This window comes from Penicillium nucicola (assembly GCF_028828085.1).
Source record: "Penicillium nucicola strain IBT 29836 chromosome Unknown utg000008l, whole genome shotgun sequence".
Lineage (NCBI taxonomy): Eukaryota > Fungi > Ascomycota > Eurotiomycetes > Eurotiales > Aspergillaceae > Penicillium > Penicillium nucicola.
Window position 1 is genome coordinate 1,431,625 of NW_026643132.1, and position 21,933 is coordinate 1,453,557.

A 21,933-nucleotide genomic window follows, 5' to 3' on the forward strand; every position below is an offset into this window, starting at 1 on the left:
TGTTTCATTGTCAAAATCATTCACTATGCTATGTGCTCTAGCCAGCATGGAATGCTAGAAGTAGTGAGAAACAGGGAGAAACAAAAGCCAGTCCGACAGGAAATACACAAGACAGGCCAGCTGAGCATGCACTGTACAAAGTAGAGGTAGTCATGGTAGCGTCGGAAAAACAGAATGAATGGAAGTATCACATAAGCTGAGGAGGGATCCATGATCACAACAGTGACAGTAAGACATAAAGTTTGACAAAAAGGGGAAGAAGAAGAAATTTTCATTTCCAAGCCGATTTCAAGCTTGAAGTGTATGTATGTACGAAGAAAAAAGGCACAGGAGCCTGAAAATGGTATCAAAAAAGAAAAAGAAAAAGAATCATGCAAAGAAAGAAGAGAACTGTTCAAACGAAGACAAAATCCTAGACTCAGAAGTTGTGCGAAGCATTAGGCTTAGGCCCACTCTGCAACAAACTAGGAGGTCTCATAGATTCCGGCTCGGGGGCAGGCTGTGCGGATAGGGCATGGGGGTTATAAGGGGCGTACTCCGAAGGCGAAGGAGCAGGGAAAGAAGGAGGCGGGGAAGCAGACGAGGGAGAGAAAGCCCTGTACGCGGAAGGAGGCTGAGAGGTATAGGTAGGCGGATACTGGCTCGAGCCGAAAGAGGGCTGGCGCGTAAAGCCCGAAGGAGCGGCGCCTGCGCCGTGATCCATTTCCGCAGAGGGAGTGAAGGACATTGGCACGGGGCTGTAGTTTGTGTGGGGTTTGTAGGCGGCCACAGGGGAGGGAGATGTGACGGCGTGGTATTGGTTGGCGCCGTAGTTGGACTGGTCGTCGTAGGACTGTTGGTAGGGATTGTGGATTGGCGGTCCTGCGGGCGATGTCAGGCCTGGTGAGCGTCGTCCGTAGGGATCTTGTGTAGCAGCCAACGCTGTGGCTACGCCTGGTGAGCGGCGGCCATATGGGTCTTGGCTTGCGGCGAGTGCTACTGCTGGGCCGGGGGACCTTCTAGCGTATGGATCCAGAGGCCCACCGGGAGATGTCACACCAGGAGAACGACGCCCATATGGATCCTGGGTCGCAGCCAAAGCAGCCGCGGGGGCGGGCGAGCGTCGCGCATAGGGATCCGTAGGTCCAAAGCCTCTGTAGGCTCCAGCGGCCATGGACGGATTCGGCGAGTAATCCGAGTAAGCAACACCGGGGGTTCCAGCGCCCTTTCTGTCTGGAAGGTTCAAAGGCTCCATTTCAACGTCATCATGGTGATTCGGGTCTTCGACATGCTTGTTGACGGCGCCCGCCCAAGTAGGCATCTCAGGCAGAGCATCATCATTGGCGGTGGCGACCGTAGCAGAGGGAGACTTGGGCGCATCGAATCGTGCAGTTTGTTGTGCGCCGCGATAGGAAGGTGGAGCAGGAGGTGCTTTGTAGACGGGGTTCGCGTCCGGCAGCGGAGGCTGGTGATATGCAGGGGAATCGAAGTGCTTTGGTTGCTTGGGTTGCTTATTTCTGCGCCTGCCGGATGGACAGCAGCAGCTACAGCAACACTTGCAGCATTGGTAGCCGCAGCATGCGCAATTGATCACGCATGCCAAAACAGCGAAAAGGATCACGGATCCGACGATGATAGCGGCGATAACGGGCCATCTGCGTGGGAAAATTAGTATGCTAATTGATGCGCGTGTGCGCCTGCAATATAGGATGTTTCCGATGTACTCACTTGCAGTAAGTCTTGGACATACATTTGTCCCAGCTGGAAAATGTCGAGGGTACCGATTCAAGGTCGCTAGCGGTGTCTCGGGCCCATAACGGGATATTTGCGGGACTCATCTTGGCAATAAGATGGGGGAAGCGCTAAGCTGGAAGGAATCATTCGATTGTCGACAGTTACGGTGTAAGTACACTCCACTATTGTCCTTGAAATACTCTGAACGTCCTCGTCGCAGCAATGCAATTCGATGTCGCGGAGATACAGTTGGTGCTCCGGTGTCAAGAGAGGGGCGCGCGAATCCGATTCCGGTCAAAGATGCGAAATACGAAGATGGACTGTGAGCGAAGGAAGGAGTGTAAATAGCTGATCAAATCCTGGAGAGTGAACAGGCAGCAAGGTACGAAAATAGAAGCGAATAAAAGAGTGACTGGGATGCTCCACGAGCTAAGGAACGGTGTCTCGTAACGAGCAGTTGTCTCAGACAACCACCTTGATCATCACACACAAGAACACCGTTAAGTGTCACGAAAGAGAGGATGAGAAGAGAGAAAAGAGGAAAAGCTGAAACGTCAAGGGGAGCCGAGTAAGGGTTGAGCCAAAACCCCATAGTCTCCCCCCGCCTCCGCCTATCACATTCCCGTGCGAGGGTTGAAACGCCAATCTTCATTTGATATATCCACCGTTTGTCGATCTTCAATTCCGAGACTTCAGGATTACGATCAACCTACTATTACGAAGACTCAAGCTAGAAGGAACGTGAAAGTTGAATGAGTTTTTTTCATTGTTCACAAAAGGAAATCAAACATTTGTAGCTGGAGTCTCCGCTGATTACCCTTTCCAGACACATTAAATCTCACAAGGGGAAACTCCAGAGAGAATATCCCGCAATAAACAGGCAAATTCTCATATGTACAGCTGCAGAGCCGCGGTCATGCATATTATGCCAATTTCCTCCTCTTGGCCCAAATGACACAGTTCAAGGGGGCGATATTAGCAGTGGAAGATGCGTTGAAATACGAATGCTTCATGCAAGGACTTCGTAAGGCGTTGGACCGGATAATATACCAGAGTCGAACGAGATACAAGGCGGCGCAGCGAGGAACGGGGGATGTTCCGTGATAAAGGTGGAAGGCTGTACAGAGAAGGGCCAAATGGTGGATTAAAGGACGTTATCGTGTAAAGAGAATGTGCGTTGAGAAAAGGAGATGCCAAAAGCAGGGCAAATGTGTCGATGTGAATCATCGTGGGGGTATTGTTTTCGCTGAAAAGCCCCGTTGTAGTTCGATAAATGGAATCTGGCGTTGATAGGCCGATGTCTTCATGTGCGAGTTCGAGAGATGAGGTCGTGATGTGACATAGGAAAAGTGACACTCGGGGTCGAACGGTTCATGGGTATCGATTGCCCGGAGTCGATCGTGGGCAATGGTCATAGAGAATGGCGACAAATTGGTCGTCCATGAAAAGGAAATGATGAGAGTGGACCGATTGTAGTAGGTGGTCATGCAAGGAGAGGACGATACCGATAGCTGATATCAATGAGTTGAAGAAAGAAGTGGCAGGGCGGAGTAGCCAGCGCCAGTACCGAAAGAGATGAGAGAGAAAAGTGTAAAGAATCGAAAAAAGGGCTGAATGAAAAAAAGCCGCCGTAAAGCATCAAACACCACGCTCCAATGACAAGACGAAAAGATCAAATGCAGAGAGCGCCATCGAAAGACGGGCGTTTTGGTTTAGTATGAAAGCATCCGGCGACCAGGTGTCCGTTGGGGCACAGGGCTTGCGGAGAAGGGGGACGACCCAAGAAATCGCTCGCGCTGACTGTCAAATCGACAGCGTCCAGTAGGGCTATCCTCCATTTGGGGTGACTGTTCACCAAAGGCGAATGTCTGAGCGCGATTCAACTTGGAGCGCTGCTTGACCTTACCAAGGCCACGCTCACAAGCAAACTCGTGCTCCTTATCGCTCATTTCCACATAGTTTTGCGGGAAGCAGAATGAGCGGTGGTCGGCAAAGAATGAGCTATAACCACCATCCAGAATGTACATATCAGGGTAAGTCAGGTTGGGGTATGTATCGACATTGATGGCACGATCATGGTGACGCAGATACTTGGCCATGATGGGAGCTCTGTGCGCGGAGTATTCGCAGTGCAAGACCAAAGCTGTACGGGCCCTTGGGGCACTGAAGAGCTCACCGGCGAGCTTATCCTTGTCGTTATAGTTCAAGGCACCATTGATATGACCACCATCATATTCATATTCGAAGCGGCAGTCGATAACCAGGATGTTATCAAAGTGTTCATTGAACTTTCCATCCATGAGCTCCAGAAGTGTGCTCTTTTCGATACGAGGCAATGAGTCCGCACGATCCTCAGGGATGAAGTGAGGCAGCTTCATGCTGGGCGGGCTCGAGATGTCACTGACTGCCTGCAGTGGTGTATTTGTTGCTACCTTGGCCTCTTTATCGGCGATCACATCAGCTGGGTGCTCAAACATACTCAATGACCTCCGGCACTGCTTGCGGGGGCGCATCAAGGGATGAGACGGCTTGCGAATTGAACTGGGAGCAGGGGAGCCGCTGCTACGGGCATGAGCGAATGGTGGACGCAAACGAGGCGGTGCCAAGTTAGTCGACGAGTTGTTCCGGGACAAAGGGCGCTCATGGGGAGGAGAGTCTCCGAACATATCTTCCAACGAGGTCGATGTACTGAGCGAGGTCTTGGCTCCAGTGCCAAACCTGAAGGGAGGAGCCTTGCTCTCTGGTGCTGGTCGGGACATTCCGAGCTGGAAAGACTGAGCCTTGCTCCTGGCAAGACTGGGACGCAGGAAAGCGGGCCGCTTTCGCTCGGGTTGGCATAATGGAGACTCAATGGGAGATGCCTGTAGGGGACTGGGAGCCGGCGACATAACTGGCGATTCCATATGACCGCAGTCCGGGGTAGGCGAGTGTACTTCCAACTCTGCAGTTACAATGAAGGCTGGTTTATGCGGGAGAGGGGACATTTCCATCACGTCCATGGCCGGGGCGGGTGAAGAATCGAGTGGAGGAGTGGTCATAACATCATCTATATAGTATCAGCAATTGTAGTTCGATGTCTGCGGGAAGATTCCGTACCGTGACGATTGGCCTGGCTCAGCATGTTGGCTGTGAACAAAGACCGGCGTGGTGTCGCTAATTGCGGACTAAATATAGAGTCAACATGTCTTCGTTCCTTTGATCTGAGACAAAGACAAAAGTGAAGAACCAACCTTTGATCAATATGAAAGTTTTGCGACAGGTCAGCTGCCAAACTCGCTGTGGGGGAAGATCCCCGAACTGGTTTCATATTGAAGTAGTCCGCACTGGACCTCTTCATAGACAGGTCCTTGAAGTTGAAAGGATTGCCACCAAAGCCAGCCATTGGACCAAGCGAATATCCATTTGCAGCTTCTGACCTAAAGCAATGGCCGAACATGACTGACGGTGGCTGCATGGCAGCCAGAGGAGAGGAGTGTTCCATGACGCAAACTGCAACCGGTCCAGTTCCAACGTTGTACAGTTGGAATGGTCCCAATTTCTACCCAGCACTGAGCCTACAATGAGGTCCCGGGAAGAAAAAAAATGTAGTGTTCCTGCACGCACGTCTCCACGTTTGCAATTTCTCGTTATGGGTCCCCACGATCCCCGTGACAACCGATCTCAAAAAAATACACCCAGAAGTCCCAGACCCTCCACCGAGAGAGTCTTGTATTGTGTTGAATGGACGAAGCTATAGGGCCATGGCAAGCGGACAAATAGAGGAGGGGTCGTAGCTGCAGGAGGGGGAGGGATATCGGAGAAGATGTCGAAGATGTCGGGACAGGTAGAGAGGTCGCGATCAAAGAGATAACAAGGTAGTTTCGCCCCGAGATGTCCACCAAGAACAGGAATGTGTCGACAAGAAGTATGAGAAAGAGAAGAAAAAGGTGGCACAAAGCGGTTTGAAGAAAGAACTGAAGCTGAAGGGATGGGCTTGTTGCAATGGGCAACGCAGGTGGGGAGGAAGAGTATAGGTTTGGTAATACTGCGGCTCCGTACGGTACGTGAGATTACTTGGAGTAATTTAATGCATTTCCAGTTACCAGATTTACCACGTTATGAGGGTGTTTAATTGCTGAAGCAGGGGCATAGGGTTGTGTATGGTAATTACACAGGTCTGCATAGTCGACCCTTTAGGTAATTCCTTAGATTTTCCCGATATTCTTTTTGGAATCGAATTAATTCAAGATCTACTAGTACTGCGGTATGCAATGGCCCCAGAGACAGTAAGTGATAGGCAGCTCTAGGGGCCAAATATTGCCGGTCTGGTTGCCCGGACTCCCTTGCCGCAGCAACCCAGCGCCTATCACAGTTGACCTCTTTTCCCATTCTTAGTGCATCCGTACTGTACAAGACTGAACTGTGTATAGCAGGGATTAGCCTTGGCACCATGTGTCTCGGGCTATACCTGCTAGCTGACTCTAACCCCCTGGCCTATAGTATGGGGAAAGCTCAAGGAGTCTGCAGATGTCTTCAATGCTCATTCTACCGTTGCTAGAGGAGATTCCCTGTGCGGTAATTTCGGTGGTTCCTGTGGTTCCTGTGGCTCGTGTATCCGGAGCTGTCCATACTGGTCTATTCCGTGTATCTTCCATGGGTCTTCTCCACTGCGTATCAAAGAAAAGTTTTTCGGTTTCAAACATCCCGTGTGCGCAACCGCAGCTGAAAAAACGGAGATCGGGTCTAAGAAAGCGCTAAGCAAGATCCCCACTTAGTGTTCGGAAAAAATAGAGCCTTGATGCAAGTGATGTACGCAAGGGTTGAATGGTAACGCACAACGTTGGTGCTTCGACGTCACCCATGAGATACCCCAGAGTGCAGTACAACCCTGACCAAGTATGCAGTCTGGAGTTATGGAGTGTTTGGAGTCGGAGTATGAGCCATGGAAGATGAAGTGTGCGAGACTCGCTGATCTCTCTCAGCCCGCCAGGATCACATTCATCTCGGAAAAGTATACCGAGGTGCTGATTGGCCTTGCCATCTCGATCTCGTCATCTCCCAGATTGTCCGGTTCCCTGCGAATTGCTTCAATATCGGAACGTAGTATTGAGCAAGGAATGAAAGGTTATCTTTCATTCTTCCTCTCAGAATCGCTCTCAATCTTCCCATACCCGTGCCCTTACATGCCCACACCCGCATTTTTGCTGATCAAGGGTCCGCCAGGAGGACCAATGTCGCGCATCCCTTCCAAACCCCTTGTAGAGGTTTAAGGTATTAATTGCTTATCTAGGGTAGTCTATTGAAACTCTCCCTCTGCCCGCGAACTTGACTTGACCTCTTCTTCCTCCTTTCGCGTTGTACCCATGACAATGGCAACAATGCTCATGAATGAACTAGTGGAAAGTCTGATATCATCAACGCGACGATGTGATGACGATATCATTGGTCAACTGCAGCAATGTACAGTACTGTATAATGCCTAATGGTCTGGATTTCACGCGACAATCCCGTTCTTACCGAATGGTAAGATCCTTGCCCATCTCGAGCTTAACGAACAGGTTCGGATATCTTGATCCTCTTTACTATGGGGTATCAAACGCGACGTTCGTCAGAAAGCGCGCAAAAAAAGAGCTCAATTTGCCACCGGCGGCTCTAATCTTTCACTAGTCACTAGAGTCGGCTTTGCTTGTCCACTCGTAATACCCGGCGTTACTACGCCTTCGGCTTCAATACCCCACGTCTTTGTGTACATGTATCAGCTTTTGAAACACCGAGAGCACAAGGATACCCACGTTCCCGAACTGCCCGAGACGCAATGCGCAATGGCCGCATCTGCATCTGAAGGCCTTTGTTTACTATCCTCTGGCGGTGTGCACCTCCACGTCGACACTACTCAAGAGCTCTTATATTGGGTCTACGTCATATTCAAAGCTCTTCAGCTAATTGTGCACCGTGCACTTCACAAACCTGATGTTGATACTCGATTATGACGTTGAACACTCAATTGGCACTCTCGACTCTCGGGGTCGCCCCAGTACTAAACAGTCTCGTCAAAGTCCCCGGAGCCGACCCCATCTATTTTCAGGCTTCAGATATAGGCTCGGTCTGACATGCTATCGGTCGCTCCGATCTGCGCCACATGAATATTCAAGTGGGGGCCAGTTCTGTAATGATGTGATCCGTCAGCTCTCAGCCATGTGCGGACCAGTCGTGTGTCGTTTCGAGCCGACTATCCTGCGGGGTTATCACATCTCCGACTCGTGTCGCTGATACCTGCATATCCTGTTCTCTGATTCTAGGCCTTCCCCTCTTTGTCTCAGACCCAATGGTGATGTCAATCACCCTGATTGTTGACGGGCGCGTGTTTGAGCTTTGAGGGTAAACAAACCACACGAAGCTAATGCGATATCCCGTGACCATGACATCAAGATTGGAACAAGATTCTGACCTTCCCCCCCCCTCCCCTCCCCAATTTTACATTTCATCTTACATGGATCTGTGCTTTCTCTCGGTATTGGTATTGTGAGTACACGAAATACCCATACCTTGTCTTTCCAGATTTGTCAATTGCTCCCGGGGCCGATCTGCGGCGCTATTGACCTCCGGGGCTGCCACTATGCGACAGACCACACCATGGCTTCGTGCCTGTCAGCCTCTTGACTAGCCCCTCAAAGCGTGGTGCTATCAATTCTTAGTGACGCCCCAAGCCCCCAATCTGGAAGCTGATGACCCTCCGTCGCACAGCTCCGATCTCCTCGGCTGGACACAGCACATTTAGCCGCTAGACTGGTTCCCTGCCAGTCGCTTTATTGCAGAGCCGAAGAATATAGTAAACATAGTGTCGCATAAATCACAATTAGTCTCCATCTTCTCAATTGACCCAGGGCTGATTCCCCTCAATTGGCGCTAAACGCAAGCTCCAGTCCCCCGTACAGTAGGCGTATCAACCCCCGAACAGCTTCAGCACTCCACTATGATAAGGTTAATAGAAGCGTAATGTACATCACCTCTGTCCAACTCATAAAAAAGAAATATTCAGGCAACTGAAGCCCAGCCCCTGAACCATACAGTAACTCGACCTGTATAGACCAAGCGAAACGGTTGCCCGGCCATCAACTCCACCCAAGCCTCGGAACTCCATATAGTATTCCTCCGGCCCCATCAGCATACATATACCACCTGCGCATGCCCACGAAATCCATTCCCACATGCGACATGCGACATGTAACTTAAAGAACCCATCTCAAACTAAAAAGCCATGCAGATCCACAGCAGATCCCCCATCCATCCAAAATCCACAAATCCACACCACACCCGCACCCGCATCGACAGTCGGAAACTGCGAGTGCATATACACATCAATTCTGACACAGAGTATACATCTAATGTTTCTTTCCTTTTTCCATATCAACCCAATGGCAGTTTCAATCCACCCACGCCTTCAAGCCTGGTAGCCTAATAGCCTGATGCATACTCCCTATACACTACACCTCGGACCGATGCATCCACCAGGCGTGGGGCACGCACAACCGCACCATTCAATTCTGAGCCCTGGATCCTCCGACATATAATTCCGGCCTTGTCCCGGTTGCACTTGACAACAGGACGCACTTTTTTGGCTAGTTTGTGCTCTGGACGGCCTTTTTGTTTTATTGCGGGATGGAGTTGTCTCGTTTTTTGGATCCGTCTTACCCCTGAATCAGTCTGGACATTCTATGGGGCCTTCGTGTGGATTCTTACGGGTGTGTTTTTTTGAGTTGGCTTTGACAGCTTCGAATACTGCGTGGCTTGGGAGGTTATTGTAATTGTAAGTATGCTTTTTGGGTGTCTTTTTTGAGTCTTTGGGTTTGAGTCTTTGACGCATGTTTGAGGGGGTTTATTGTAAGTTTGGGTTGCTATTGAGATGGATCTTTTGCTTTTGTTTGACATGTTTGGGAGGTGTCTTGTGAGAGATGGGAGGTAAGTTTCTCTGGGTTTGATGTGGTCTGGTGGTTGTAGAATTAGGTGGTTCTGGAGAAGTTTCTGTGGACTGAAGTGAAGGCCCTGGATATATACTTCCACCAAATGTCTGCTTCTTTGCGTCACCACACCCAACGGGCTCAACAGGAACAGATAGAAGCCAGCTAATATATAGATCTACACATACTTTACAGATTTATTCCAATAGAGGAGCATCAAGTCCTTCTTTTCCGCTTCTGCAGTTCAACTCGACTTCGTCTCCAAATCCTTATCGGCTTATCGCTCCACGCTAGTCCCAAATAGGCTACAGCCCGAATTTTTCTCGACTCCAACGGCCGCAAGGAGGAACAACGAACGTGCTCTCATACTCAAAATCAAGGCCTGAGAGAGGGCATTCCGACAACTGGTCGCACATAAATATCCCTCTCAATATACAACTCTCACAATGGCTCCCAAGCGCCGTCGCGAAGGCTACAACATCGACGTGAAGCTCGTGGAGCTCTACGAAGACCTCGCCAGCGAAAAGGACGATATCAGACTCAAGGCCGCCCAAGGCCTTGTCTCAGAGTTCACTCCGGACAAAACCCCCGCCGATGAACAGATTCAGAAGGTTCTGCGGAGACTCTTCCGCGGTCTCTGCAGTAGCCGCAAAGCTGCGCGTATTGGTTTCTCAATCGCCTTGACAGAGATCCTCACCCAAGTCTTCTCGACACCAAGGGAGACATCGCGATTTGGGTTCTCGGATGCTTTGAGTCTCTGGGAGAACCAGTCCAACTCAACCGGCAGCGAGTCGGGTCAGGTTAGTGGTGGCCATTGAAACTCTCTGCGGAATGTCGCATACTAATTGTAATATCTTTTCACGAAATAGGAACAACGCGACCACCATTTCGGACGTCTATTCGGTGCCGAAGCTATTATCAAATCCGGCGTTCTATTCCAGTCCACCGTGCCTTTTGAGCAATGGACCCAGGTCCTTGATCTGATTTTCGAGCTTGCTCAGAAGAAGCCCTGGATCCGGGAAGAGTGCGGATGGATCATTTACCAGTGTGTCTACGATTTGGCCTCGCGCAAAATGGATACCAAGTACATCGAGTCTGCATTGGAACGCCTGTGCTCGTACGAGATCGCCCGGTCGCCTGAGGGTATTGCTATCTGGTTGGCGGCGAAAGATCTGTTCCCCAAGGCTAGCTTCCCGAGCAAGGTCTGGAAGCACGATGACCCGCTCGATACAAAGGAGCGCAGTAGTCTATCTAAGATCATGAAGGAGTCGGGTGCCGCCAACAGCGAGAGCGAGAACAAGAATGCTGCAAAGTCGTCTGGTGTCTGGAACTCCAAGCTTCATTTTGCTTGGGATGCTGTTCTTTCTCGGACCAGCCTTGAGAAGGAAGAGAAGTCCAAGAAAGCTCGCATGAGCTTTGCTGACTTCTGGACTGAGGTTGTGGACAGTGAGTACCCCTTCCAGTGGTTAAAAATGCCCAGGAACATAAACTGACTAGCTTTTTGTAGATGGACTTTTTGCTTCTGCTTCCTCGGATGAGCGCAAGTACTGGGGTTTCCTGCTCTTCGTCCGGATCATCAACGATGGTGGTCCCCAGCAGGCTTCTCACGTCTTTACTAAGAATCTCATGCGCTGCATGACCAACCAAATGGCCGTTGAAGACCGATACTTGCACCGCATGGCTGTCAAGGCCGCTAAGGCAATCCAAGCTCGTGTGTCTAAGGAGCCTGAGTTCGCGGCCGTCGCAATCCAAGGTTTGATGGGAACCAGTGGCACATTGAACTTCGACCAAGCAACCAAGACCAAGACTGTTGAGAAGATCGTGGCCGAGGCCAACTACGAGGCATTGGAAGAGATTGTCCCCTTCTTCGAGAAACTCATTCAGAAGCCTGGAACTACCGACGAGAAGACCGCTGCTTCCAACCGTCAATTCGTCGCTGGTCTCCTTCTCTCTATTGTGCGCTCCAAGGCATCTGCCACCGAAGATGATGCGGAGGACCTCCAGGCTAGCCTTGAGCAACTTCTTTCTATTTTCGTGCGTTTCGCATACTTCATGGATACCGGCAAGGGATCTACCGCTCCCGAGCCTCCCCTTTCCCAAGCCACCCAGGAGCTGCTGCGCAACCGCATCAACTCTTGCTTGAACAGTCTTATTTCCAACCAGAAGTTTGCCGCTACTCTTCCATACGTGGTTGTGAAACAGATCCGCGATGCTGCCAAGTCTGGCGAGCATGGCAAATTTATCATTGATATCGATGATAAGCTCCAAGACTCCGTGAAGGCTGCGTTCAAGTCTCTAAAGAAGCTTTCTGGCAAGGTAAGACGATTCCTGTGGTTATCTATTTTCGCTATAATCCCTTATACTGACTATCTTTTAGGAGAAGAAGGAGAAAGGCATGGCTGCTTTCAAGCTGCTCTACTCCATGACGATTATGCAGGTCTACAACGGTGACGCCGATGCAGTTTCCATGCTTGATGAGTTGGAATTCTGCTCCACAAAGTTCCTTGGCGACAAGGAGAACAAGAAGCAAGACACCGGCGATGCCTCGGATGCGCTTGTAGAGATCCTGCTCAGTTTCGCTTCCAAGCAATCACAGCTGTTCCGCCGTATGAGCGAGCAGGTGTTTAGTGCATTTGCTAACCAGATCACTGAGAACGGATTAGAGTCCTTGATTTCGGTTTGTGAACCCGCCCCCGACTACGCTAAAATATGCATTGTCTAACTTGATATAGATCCTGGAAGCCAAGGAGAGTCTGGCTGGTCAGCAAGAAATGTTCGAAGAGCAAGATGAATCCGGCGAGGAAGAAGGCGAAGAAGGCTCCGACGCAGAGATGATGGACATCGACGATCTCGACAGCGACGTCGAAGTCGTTGAGGCGGAGGAAGGCTCAGAAGATGAAGATGAAGAAGAGGAAGAGGAAGCAAACGAAGACGATGCCCTAGAGGTCGCCGCCTTCGAAGCCAAGCTCGCCGCAGCCCTAGGCACACACCGAGCGGACGAAGACCTCAATGCCGCCGAATCCGACTCAGACGCCGACATGAACGACGATGAGATGGATGAACTAGACGACAAACTAGTGCAAGTATTCCGTGCGCGTCGCCAAGAAACCTCGCACCGCAAAGACAAGAAGGACGCGCGCGAAAATATGGTCAACTTCAAAAACCGCGTGCTGGACCTCCTCGAAATCTTCGTCAAGAAGAGCCACTCTCGCCTCCTTACCCTCGACATTCTCCTCCCCCTTCTCCGCCTCTCCCGCCGCTCAACCGTCAAGCAAATCGCCACCAAGGCAAACAACGTCCTGCGCGAATACACCAAGGTCTGCAAGGGCAATACCCTCCCCAAGATCGAAGACGAGGCCGAGACCGAGGCACTGTGGGAGCTTCTCCGCTCTGTGCACAAGGAGGCTGGACACAGTGGGCCCATGGGCCATGCTACAGCCTGTAGCCAGGCTTCTCTGCTTGTTGTTAAGATTCTCGTTGCGCAGGATAAGGGCGCCATCGAGGGTGTTGTGGATGTCTATGCTCAGACGCGCAAGGATCAACTTGTTAGCGCCAAGTGTCATGTGCAGCCATCTTTCTTCTCGGAGTGGAACAACTGGTGTGTTTCTGCTAGTAAGCAGATGAAGTGAGGGAGGTATATTTGAATTGGATGGAGGAAAGAAGGGGTCTTGTATAAATGAGGATGATTCTTTGATGTTGATGTTGATGTTGATATTAACATGATTTTTGTATGTAAAAGCTGGATGAATCACTTTTTATGTTTATTCTTCTCTCTCTTTACCTCTCTTTTTGCTAAACGTTACAGTAGTGAAGCATACTGACTATCCCTCTAAATTTGAAAGGTTCATCCGCCCTTGCATTCCCGTCATTCCTGGCTTGCCTTACATGACCTGCACATACCTATACGTACCATACCAATGTAATCTAAGCTTTGCTACTGTCTTTGAAGCATTTAAGGGAAAAAATAGGAATAACGAAACTGACGAGGTATTCCGGTCTATTTGATGTGGCTTGGTTGGAACTGGCTAGAAATATACATATGTTTTCAGAGATCAATTATCACTTGCCAAGAAAAGGATATAGAGAGTGCAAAGAGTCCATCATTGTACTTACTGCCTTTAAGATTGCATTGATATCCTTGAACTGGAAGATGGAGGTCCAAAAGAAGGCAACGCGTGTTAACAATCACATGACTGACTAGCCCTAAATATAAGGGCTTTAACCTTCCAGGCATCTGACTCTAATATTCCATTCCACCTTATATAGCTGTCTAGAAGCCTGACCAAGTTATCAGTATAATTCAGTCGAACATCGTCCCAAAATAACATTAAGTTGCTTGGCATAACTCAAATATCACTGGATTCCAGCACATCTAGACATTTAGAGAACACAGGCTGTCATATGATAACCACGATCAACCGGCCTGAGATTTGCAGACTTTGACCTTTTATTTCCTACTATTCAGCAGACCCACGAAACAAATATGTAATGATGTTTCAGTTGAGACCAGATATCACGCAAAACATAGTCGGATTACGCCTTAGCACGCAACAGAATCATTCGGCTTCAATTGACCGAAACCCCAAAAGAACATCTGACAAGATACATAAGCCTATCTAGAATGAAAGTGTATCCAAAGCCAATGTACAGCAAATGAGGGCAGATATTGCGTAAGATGCGCCGTGGTATTGCAATACGCCCAGATAAGCTAAAAAAGCCCAGCCCGGCTAAGGGATTAATCCCTCTTCACCACTTGATTTCTTGTCAAGATATGAGATTTGTCAGTGGGGAAAAAGCAGAGGCTTGGTGACGCGATCGCTAGGATTGCTGAGCACATCCTTTTCGCAGCGTATAAGACAACCAACACTAGCATCAGAATGTCGATATCTCACTCTTTCTGGTCTCTGTGTGCACTATCTCTATGAGTGAGCACCCATAATCTAAAATGGGGAACGCAGGAGATCATGGCCAAGTGGCGATATCGTCTATCAACAGAGACATCGAGAATGTCTCCGATAACTCCTCCAATGAAAGCGCCGTGAAACCGACAAAGTCATGGAAAGGCTACCTGTGGGATACATGGGACCTTCCTCCTAAACAGCGATGGCTTCTTTTCAAAGTCGATGCATTTGTTCTCACATTCGCTTCTATTGGATACTTTCTCAAGAACATCGACCAATCGAATGTCAACAATGCTTTTCTTAGTGGCATGGAAGAGGACCTGCAGATGTTTGGCAATCAACTTGTTACCAGTAAGCTTAAGGTTCTTATATGCAGCATCTCTGTTCTTAAATGATAACCAATGGTACTACTCCAGGTACATCTATCTGGACTGTCGGATACGTTATTGGTCAGATCCCTTCCAATCTTCTTCTCACTAGAATATCTCCACGCTGGGTTATTCCTTCACTCGAGGTAGGATGGGGTATTGCAACCATCTGCACATCAAGTGTGAAGTCTTATCGAGCGCTTTATGCTCTCCGCTTCCTAGTCGGTTTCTTCGAGTATGTTCCCGTAGGAAGCCAAAAAAAAGAATCTTCTGACAGTCAATATAGATCCGGCTTCTACCCAGGCATCCACTACCTTCTAGGATCATGGTATACCCCCCGAGAAATCGGAAAGCGGGCCATGGTCTTCTGGCTAGCTGGCTCTGTTGGCTCGTTATTCAGCGGCTTCTTACAGGCAGCTGCTTATAACAATCTGAATGGGACACATGGTTATGCAGGTTGTATGTAGCCCCTTCATTTTTACCCAGCAACAATACACAAGCAACTAACTAACAATAGGGCGCTGGCTCTTCATCATCGACGGAATTATCACGCTCCCACTCGCGGTCGCAGGCTATTTCTTCTTTCCTAATCTTCCTCAAGGCGGAAAGAAGACATGGTGGATAAGTGAGGAGGAGCATGTCATTTCTTTGGAGAGGATGCAGCACATCGGCCGTGCTGGAAAGCAGCCCTGGACGAAAGCCAAGGCTAAGAAGATTCTTCTAAGTTGGCATACCTACCTTCTTCGTAAGTCACAATACCCTCACTGGTTTTTGGGATGAGTTCAAACTAACCATCAAACAGCTCTCTTGTATATTGTCTGGAACAATGGTATACCCCAGGCTGGAATGGGATATTGGCTCAAGAGCTTCAATGCCAAACCTGCCCCGGTTCCAGGGACACATTACTCTATCGCGCAGATTAACAATTGTGAGTTGTGATTATTGCTCAAGCTGTAACGAATCAGAAAGACTAACAAGATATCAAGTACCACTTCCCACGACTGGTATCTTCATTGTTGTGGCGATGGTCTGGGGCTGGCTCTCGGATGGGCCTTGTCGAGGTGCTCGCTGGCCATTCATCTATGCTGGTGCTGTTATTACCGTAAGTGAATTATGACTTTTTCTCCAAAAATCGCTAACGGATCTGTTCATCAAAAGCTTCTCTTTAGTATTCTCTTACTCAAGGTACCCTTATACTCGGATATCAAGGGCCGAACGGCTGTATATTGGCTGAGCAATATTGGGGTATGTCGAGTCTCTGAATCCATAATATGACATTGTCTAACAAACAATATAGATGGGTGCAGGTCCTCTAATTCTCAGCTGGATCAACGAGATATGCTCCGATGACACAGAAAAGCGAGCGTTGCTCGTTGCAATGGCGAACGATCTTGCTTATGTCGTGCAGGCTGTTGTAGGTGTCTCAAAATCCAAATGAAGAGATTGATACTGACAAGCATCGCAGGCTCCCAATTTCGTGTGGAAAACTACTGCATTCCCAAGAGCTGCGAAGGGATACACCTGGTCGATTGTGCTCCAAATTTTACTCAGTAAGTCGGCTTATAAATACCATATACGAGATCTTCTAACAAATGTCTAGTTGTCGTTACGGCTACGATTCAGTTACTTCTATGGAGGGACAGAAAAAAGGCAGCTAGGGCAGACCGGACGATACCCGCCGTGGATCCCGTTGATCCATCCTCAACAGAGGATGAGGAGAATCCTGGTAAAGGCATAGGACCATCCCAGGTCAAGTTTGTGGGTCAGTATTAGCGCTACGAGTTATATAAGTGGAATAGTAGTCATATAGTTCAGACTGGTAATATTCACGATACAGTGTACCTCATATCTACACATGCTAAGCATCTACCATAACATACCCAGATGCAGTAGAAATTTGATAAAAATGTATTAACACACCTGCTTCTCCCCAGCTTAAAACCATATCCAAGTAAGAGTCAAGACAATCAGAGTCAGACGGCGATACTCATTGTCTGATCAACGCTATACCTGATTAGAACACAAAAAAGAACATTGTAGATAGAGCTTTTATCTATCAATCTCATGGATGGAATGATTGCCGAGATGGTATGCTAGATTCTGATCCTTGTCAGGCGTCGACTTCAGTGTTGGGCTCTCTTTACAAGTTTCTTTTGGTATGACAAGCAAACATAAACGGACTAGGTGTCCCTGAGAGTAGCTGATAACTAAAGGGCTCAAAATTAGCTTGATGATCGTCTTTGATATTTAACTTTGACAAGATCAGGTGAGTCGCGCAACTCCAGAGCAAGGACATGGTATTTCAGTTGGCTAGATATCAGATTTGTGACAGCAAATCATAATGGGTCAGACTCAGAATGGTCACTAGAGCGCACCCTAGGACAACTTTGACTTGACAAAAGCTATGGCCTGTGATCCGTACTCGGCTCCATAGCCCTGGTGGGTTGCGGCATTACTTCCATTGCAGCAATACGGATCGGCAGCATCGCAATACGATTGAATCTTACTCGCCGATGGGCATGAGAATCCTGCGGGGCGTGCATCGAACTAAAATAAACCATCAGCTACAGTTCTCAAAAACAAAGTGAGAGAAAAAATACTTACACCACCTGCAGCACAAGTTCCAACCTCATACGATAAGCCAGCTTTGAACAGCGGGTCACCCATGAAAATAGCTGCTTTGATCATATTGACAGCAGACGATGACAGCGGGATGGCAGTGTTAGTGTAGCCCTGGTTAGGGACACCACCGCCGCATAATGCAGCGTCCATAATTTCACCACCCTATAGCAGACAAGCCAAGTCAGAAAACGGCAATGGTGTTCTTCTTATATGAGAGGGGTTCCGCTTACCTGGGAGTATCCGACGAGAACAAGCTTTGTCTGAGGGCATTGCGAATTGTAGGAGTTCACAGCCGAGGCGACTGCTTGAATACCTTGAGCAACTGAACTGGAATAGCTCACGCTTCCACAAGAGGATTGCCCACCACATGCCGGATAGCTGATCGCCTCGGATGTGGAGCCCGAATAGGCACTCAGGATGCCATTGACAACGGTGATAGACGAGCCATATCCTGGAGATACAGAGGTCTCACGAGCACCAAATACATGAACACCAGGGCAGGTTATACGTTTCTCAATATCAACCTCCAGTGGAACAGCGAGACTGCTGCTGAAAAGAAGGGACAGCGCGACAAGATTGAAAATCATGATGGTAATGAGAATCTCAGTGCAATGTTTTATCCTGATGGGTCTGTGTCGAAGCGAATGCAATTTTCAGAAGGACTCGAAGGACTATTTAAAGAAATGTCGAGTTCGTGAAGTTGAACGTGGATCCTTGTTTCCGCGTTACGTTTTGATCAGACCAAAAGATAGCTTCCTCTCGCCCGAAGACAACGCTGTGCCTAATCTCAAAAGAAAGTATGAAGTCTTGAAGAAACGTATAGGAGAATGTGTCAAATTTAACCGGGAAGTGATTGAAACGTCAGAATTAGCCTGAAACGGTTGACGTTTCGGCGCGGGCCAGCGAGAATGTCTTAGCATAAGTGGTCGGTATGCTTCAGGCTATTCTTTCTGAATCTTTAGGCGATACATATCTAGCCTTCATCCCGGAACTTCCCCGCATTACTTGCAGTAATTCATTTGCAGATCCTCCCGATCAACGAGCTGAGAGTTTTCGGTCCGGCTGATCTAGTGGGAATTGGGGAATCTTCGTTGGGGTGTCAAACTAACCATCCTCTTCTCAAGAACTATTCAAGCGAGGCATGAGTCTTTACGGACACAACGAAAATACCGACTAAATAGAAGGATATTTGCACGTTAAAGGACATGCTCTTCGCGATAACATACGGTGTGTACAGCTCTTACTGGTTTGAAAAGTCGCAGGGGCCATGACAAAAGACTAGTTTTGTAGCCGAACTCTAAGCTCAACAATTGCCTAAATACATGTGCAGCATTCTGTCATAAGTCAACTTAGCTTAAACTATATGCGCTACTCTCTAAGTGGGGAAAGTTTCAGCCTGCAACAGGATGTTTTCTGAAGAATGACCCCTTGGCGAATTATGAATTGTAATTCGGCTTCATCTTGCTGAGATAATATCATGCAGGGCTCTAAATTCCATGCCACCGAAGTGGTGATGAAGACTTCCCCGCGTCATTAGATTGGTCAGGATGCAGGAGTGGCATGCTGAGTCTCCGTGCACATATGGCCTCTCAGGACCTGGTGAGACAAGTCAAAACAAGCTATCCGTACATTTCAAGTCTTTGGCCTCATTTCCATCAATGCAACACAGGACAGGGGTCCCGTTTCCCTGAAACCCACTTACATTTGAGACGCCAAGAACAATCTAGACCAATACCGGTGCGGCTTTGGGGCTGATGAAGCTTGAAAACATCCATGATGTACGGGTTATAGCGTCTGACGCCAAGATATCCGGGTTCGGGATAAAGCAGCACTTTCTGTGAAGGAAGCAAGTAATCCACAATGTGGCTAGTAAGTAATGGCATTCCTCTTGGCACATGAGGACTTGTTCCAAGAACCGCAAGTTGCTTGGCTTCATTATAAGGGATATCAACTTCTACGTTCCTATCATATCATTGACCAGATATTTCCAGCCTGAGGTACTATATCTCGATCTTTTGTCTCTACTTCTAAATTACAGAAGCAACCGACAATAAGTATTTTGCAAGCATGATTCTTGATTTAGCTAGTCATGTATCCGCTGGAACTATTGGATCTCGTCAAGCGTCTATCAGCATCAATGGCAAGTGCAAGGCTCACGGGAAGAAATATCTGGGCAATATTAGCGACCAAGGTATGTTGACTAAGAATGACAAGAACCCAGCCATAGTCATGGCCGATTTGGTCAATTGAGTCCCGGAAAAGCGCATGAAGGGGTATGTTACTGGGCGTAAGTGAGCTCGCCATACCACAATGAATCTCCAAAGGCTCACTTGAAATCCAGCCTCCCAGCGACCATCTTCATTGGGGCAGACTATCTGGTATGATAACGTCATACTCTGATGACTCGGTACAAAGGTAAAATGTACGCTTGAATAAGTCTTGAAGTGCATCCTCATATATCCCTAGACGCAACTCTTGGTTCTACTGACCAACATCAGGATGTTCTCAATGGGACTTTTCACGAGGATGGGACCCTGCAACAAAGCGTTTTCTATAACATCATCGGTGAGGACTACGGATCGCTTTCGAAGCGGCCCGTGCCGCCGACCCAGATTTCATCCATCAAATTAGGGCCTGGCGTGTATATTGCTGGAATGGCAATAAAACCCTGTTTCAATTGTCTCGATGACCTTTTTGGCGAGTTGATGAATCGCGCCTTGTGACTAAGTACGCGCGACAGCAGTCACCCGTTTGTGAGACCTGATTAATGGGCGATAGCTGGTGGAGTGATCAGGGCAAATTGGCTACTCTATTCGCGTCGGGAAAGAAATCCATGAAATAGTCAGTTCAACCTGTTACTCTTCTGTGGGTGCCATGTGCAATTTTCATTCGCTCAGAGCCATGCATGTATTCAGTCTAGCTGCATCCTCTTTTGACCTTGGGCAGCATAAAAGACGACTGTCAATGTGCCGCAGCCTGCTTGTGGCCACCTTGGGAGAGTTCAAATTCAATATTTATCTTTCACTAAATATGTGCCAATAGAATCCGAGAATCGACCGTTCGAACAACAGCATTGCCGGCAACGCCGGGTACGGCAAAGCTTATCCTTTGTTTACCGCTTTTTTTGCCGACTGTCACCGGCAACCCGGTTCCTGGCTTTAGATTTCAGGCTGACAGCACACACTTGACTTCTTTAAAGATGGATCGCTACGTGGTTGCGCCCTTCTGGGGACCCCAGACCTCCTACCTGAAGTATGTTATGTCTCTCCTTCAAGTTCTACAGTACTGACTCTCTCTAGTTTCTGCGAAGAGGTACATCCCACATCCCTGTCACACGTCATCGTTCTAGAAAGGTCCACTAATTGACCTGAAAGGATTATGTAGTGACACGATTCATAGCGGAGTTTATAAATACTCTCAGCAGCTTCGTTTTTAGTGAGTACACTGAATCTATATCTTCCGAGTCTTGTTAACCATTTGTTTAGTACTTTACGGTATCTATGGACTCAGACAGCTGGCCCAGAGGAAGCAGTCTGGTGGCCTGCGATCAATCTCATACTACGGATTGATTGGAGTGGGCGTCTGCTCAGGCGGATACCATATGACTCTCAAATATCACACGCAGATGTGTAGGTGTTGTCCCATTCCTGTGATCTTGATTCACCAATGGTCCCCTCTAACTCCAAGACTCAGCCGATGAATTGTCCATGCATCTTCTCACCACGCCTCTTCTGTATCGCATTCTTACGTTCAAGGCCAGTCCACAACGTACCAGGCTAGTTGGAGCGATCCTTCTGACCCTCTTCACATTGGTGATGGTGATTCATATCGTCATGGACGAATTTATCCTTCACGCCGTGAGTTTCGGCATCGCAGTCTACCTGATTGCGACCGAAAGCTTGAAGATTATCCCTCAACAAGTTCCAGATCTCGTGATTAGGAAGAAGATTCGCAACATTGCATCTTTTGGTTCCTGTAAGTTCCGCCTACTTCCAGGAAATCCTTGCCCGCTTTGATACAACAATCATGGAATCTCTAACACATTTAGTCTCCTTCGCCTTCGGTTATATTGTGTGGCTAATTGACGATTGGGCCTGTGGAATTTTGACTGAGACTCGACACTTCGTTGGTATGCCTCTTGCATTCTTCACTGAATTGCATGGCTGGTATGTTCCTCACTGTTGGTCATTTACTTAATAGGCCTGTTTTGCTAACCAAGAAAATCAGGTGGCATATCTTCACCGCAATCGGCGGCTATGTTGCGGTCGCAATCATCGACTTGGTCACGGCTGGTCAGGTTCATGACGACCCCACAAACGATCTTGCTTGGCCCATCGGTGCCGCAACACGAGCCTTTGAGTCTCTAAACTTGTCCAAGAAACAGATCTGAAT

The 21,933-nt window shown here is 48.5% G+C and overlaps 7 protein-coding genes across 7 annotated transcripts; 4 read left to right on the top strand and 3 right to left on the bottom strand.

The window, feature by feature from the left end:
• Window positions 1–418: 418 nt before the first annotated feature.
• On the bottom strand, window positions 419–1,817 carry N7511_008031 (uncharacterized protein; the record flags this gene model as incomplete). The annotated part of the gene is made up of 2 exons (XM_057130408.1): window positions 419–1,634; window positions 1,708–1,817. 2 exons carry the CDS (start codon window positions 1,815–1,817, stop codon window positions 419–421), a joined length of 1,326 nt encoding a protein of 441 aa, XP_056982191.1.
• Window positions 1,818–3,425: 1,608 nt separating this feature from the next.
• nimT (putative tyrosine protein phosphatase MIH1) lies at window positions 3,426–5,194 on the bottom strand (the record flags this gene model as incomplete). Its single annotated transcript, XM_057130409.1, has 3 exons — window positions 3,426–4,759; window positions 4,810–4,877; window positions 4,944–5,194. The coding sequence occupies 3 exons, from the start codon at window positions 5,192–5,194 to the stop codon at window positions 3,426–3,428; spliced, it is 1,653 nt and encodes a 550-aa protein (XP_056982192.1).
• Window positions 5,195–10,096: 4,902 nt separating this feature from the next.
• N7511_008033 (DNA-directed DNA polymerase POL5) lies at window positions 10,097–13,279 on the top strand (the record flags this gene model as incomplete). The annotated part of the gene is made up of 5 exons (XM_057130410.1): window positions 10,097–10,450; window positions 10,520–11,096; window positions 11,158–11,966; window positions 12,028–12,327; window positions 12,383–13,279. The coding sequence occupies 5 exons, from the start codon at window positions 10,097–10,099 to the stop codon at window positions 13,277–13,279; spliced, it is 2,937 nt and encodes a 978-aa protein (XP_056982193.1).
• A 1,316-nt stretch (window positions 13,280–14,595) lies between these two features.
• N7511_008034 (uncharacterized protein) lies at window positions 14,596–16,692 on the top strand (the record flags this gene model as incomplete). Its single annotated transcript, XM_057130411.1, has 10 exons — window positions 14,596–14,902; window positions 14,968–15,154; window positions 15,206–15,378; window positions 15,437–15,664; window positions 15,722–15,847; window positions 15,906–16,021; window positions 16,078–16,164; window positions 16,217–16,333; window positions 16,385–16,469; window positions 16,520–16,692. 10 exons carry the CDS (start codon window positions 14,596–14,598, stop codon window positions 16,690–16,692), a joined length of 1,599 nt encoding a protein of 532 aa, XP_056982194.1.
• A 603-nt stretch (window positions 16,693–17,295) lies between these two features.
• On the bottom strand, window positions 17,296–18,128 carry N7511_008035 (putative acetyl xylan esterase (Axe1); the record flags this gene model as incomplete). Its single annotated transcript, XM_057130412.1, has 3 exons — window positions 17,296–17,466; window positions 17,524–17,703; window positions 17,772–18,128. The coding sequence occupies 3 exons, from the start codon at window positions 18,126–18,128 to the stop codon at window positions 17,296–17,298; spliced, it is 708 nt and encodes a 235-aa protein (XP_056982195.1).
• A 1,480-nt stretch (window positions 18,129–19,608) lies between these two features.
• N7511_008036 (uncharacterized protein) lies at window positions 19,609–20,264 on the top strand (the record flags this gene model as incomplete). Its single annotated transcript, XM_057130413.1, has 2 exons — window positions 19,609–19,732; window positions 20,008–20,264. The coding sequence occupies 2 exons, from the start codon at window positions 19,609–19,611 to the stop codon at window positions 20,262–20,264; spliced, it is 381 nt and encodes a 126-aa protein (XP_056982196.1).
• A 476-nt stretch (window positions 20,265–20,740) lies between these two features.
• Window positions 20,741–21,931, top strand: N7511_008037 (ceramidase; the record flags this gene model as incomplete). The annotated part of the gene is made up of 7 exons (XM_057130414.1): window positions 20,741–20,793; window positions 20,841–20,853; window positions 20,916–20,976; window positions 21,027–21,170; window positions 21,235–21,516; window positions 21,590–21,707; window positions 21,769–21,931. The coding sequence occupies 7 exons, from the start codon at window positions 20,741–20,743 to the stop codon at window positions 21,929–21,931; spliced, it is 834 nt and encodes a 277-aa protein (XP_056982197.1).
• Between the last annotated feature and the right edge of the window lie 2 nt (window positions 21,932–21,933).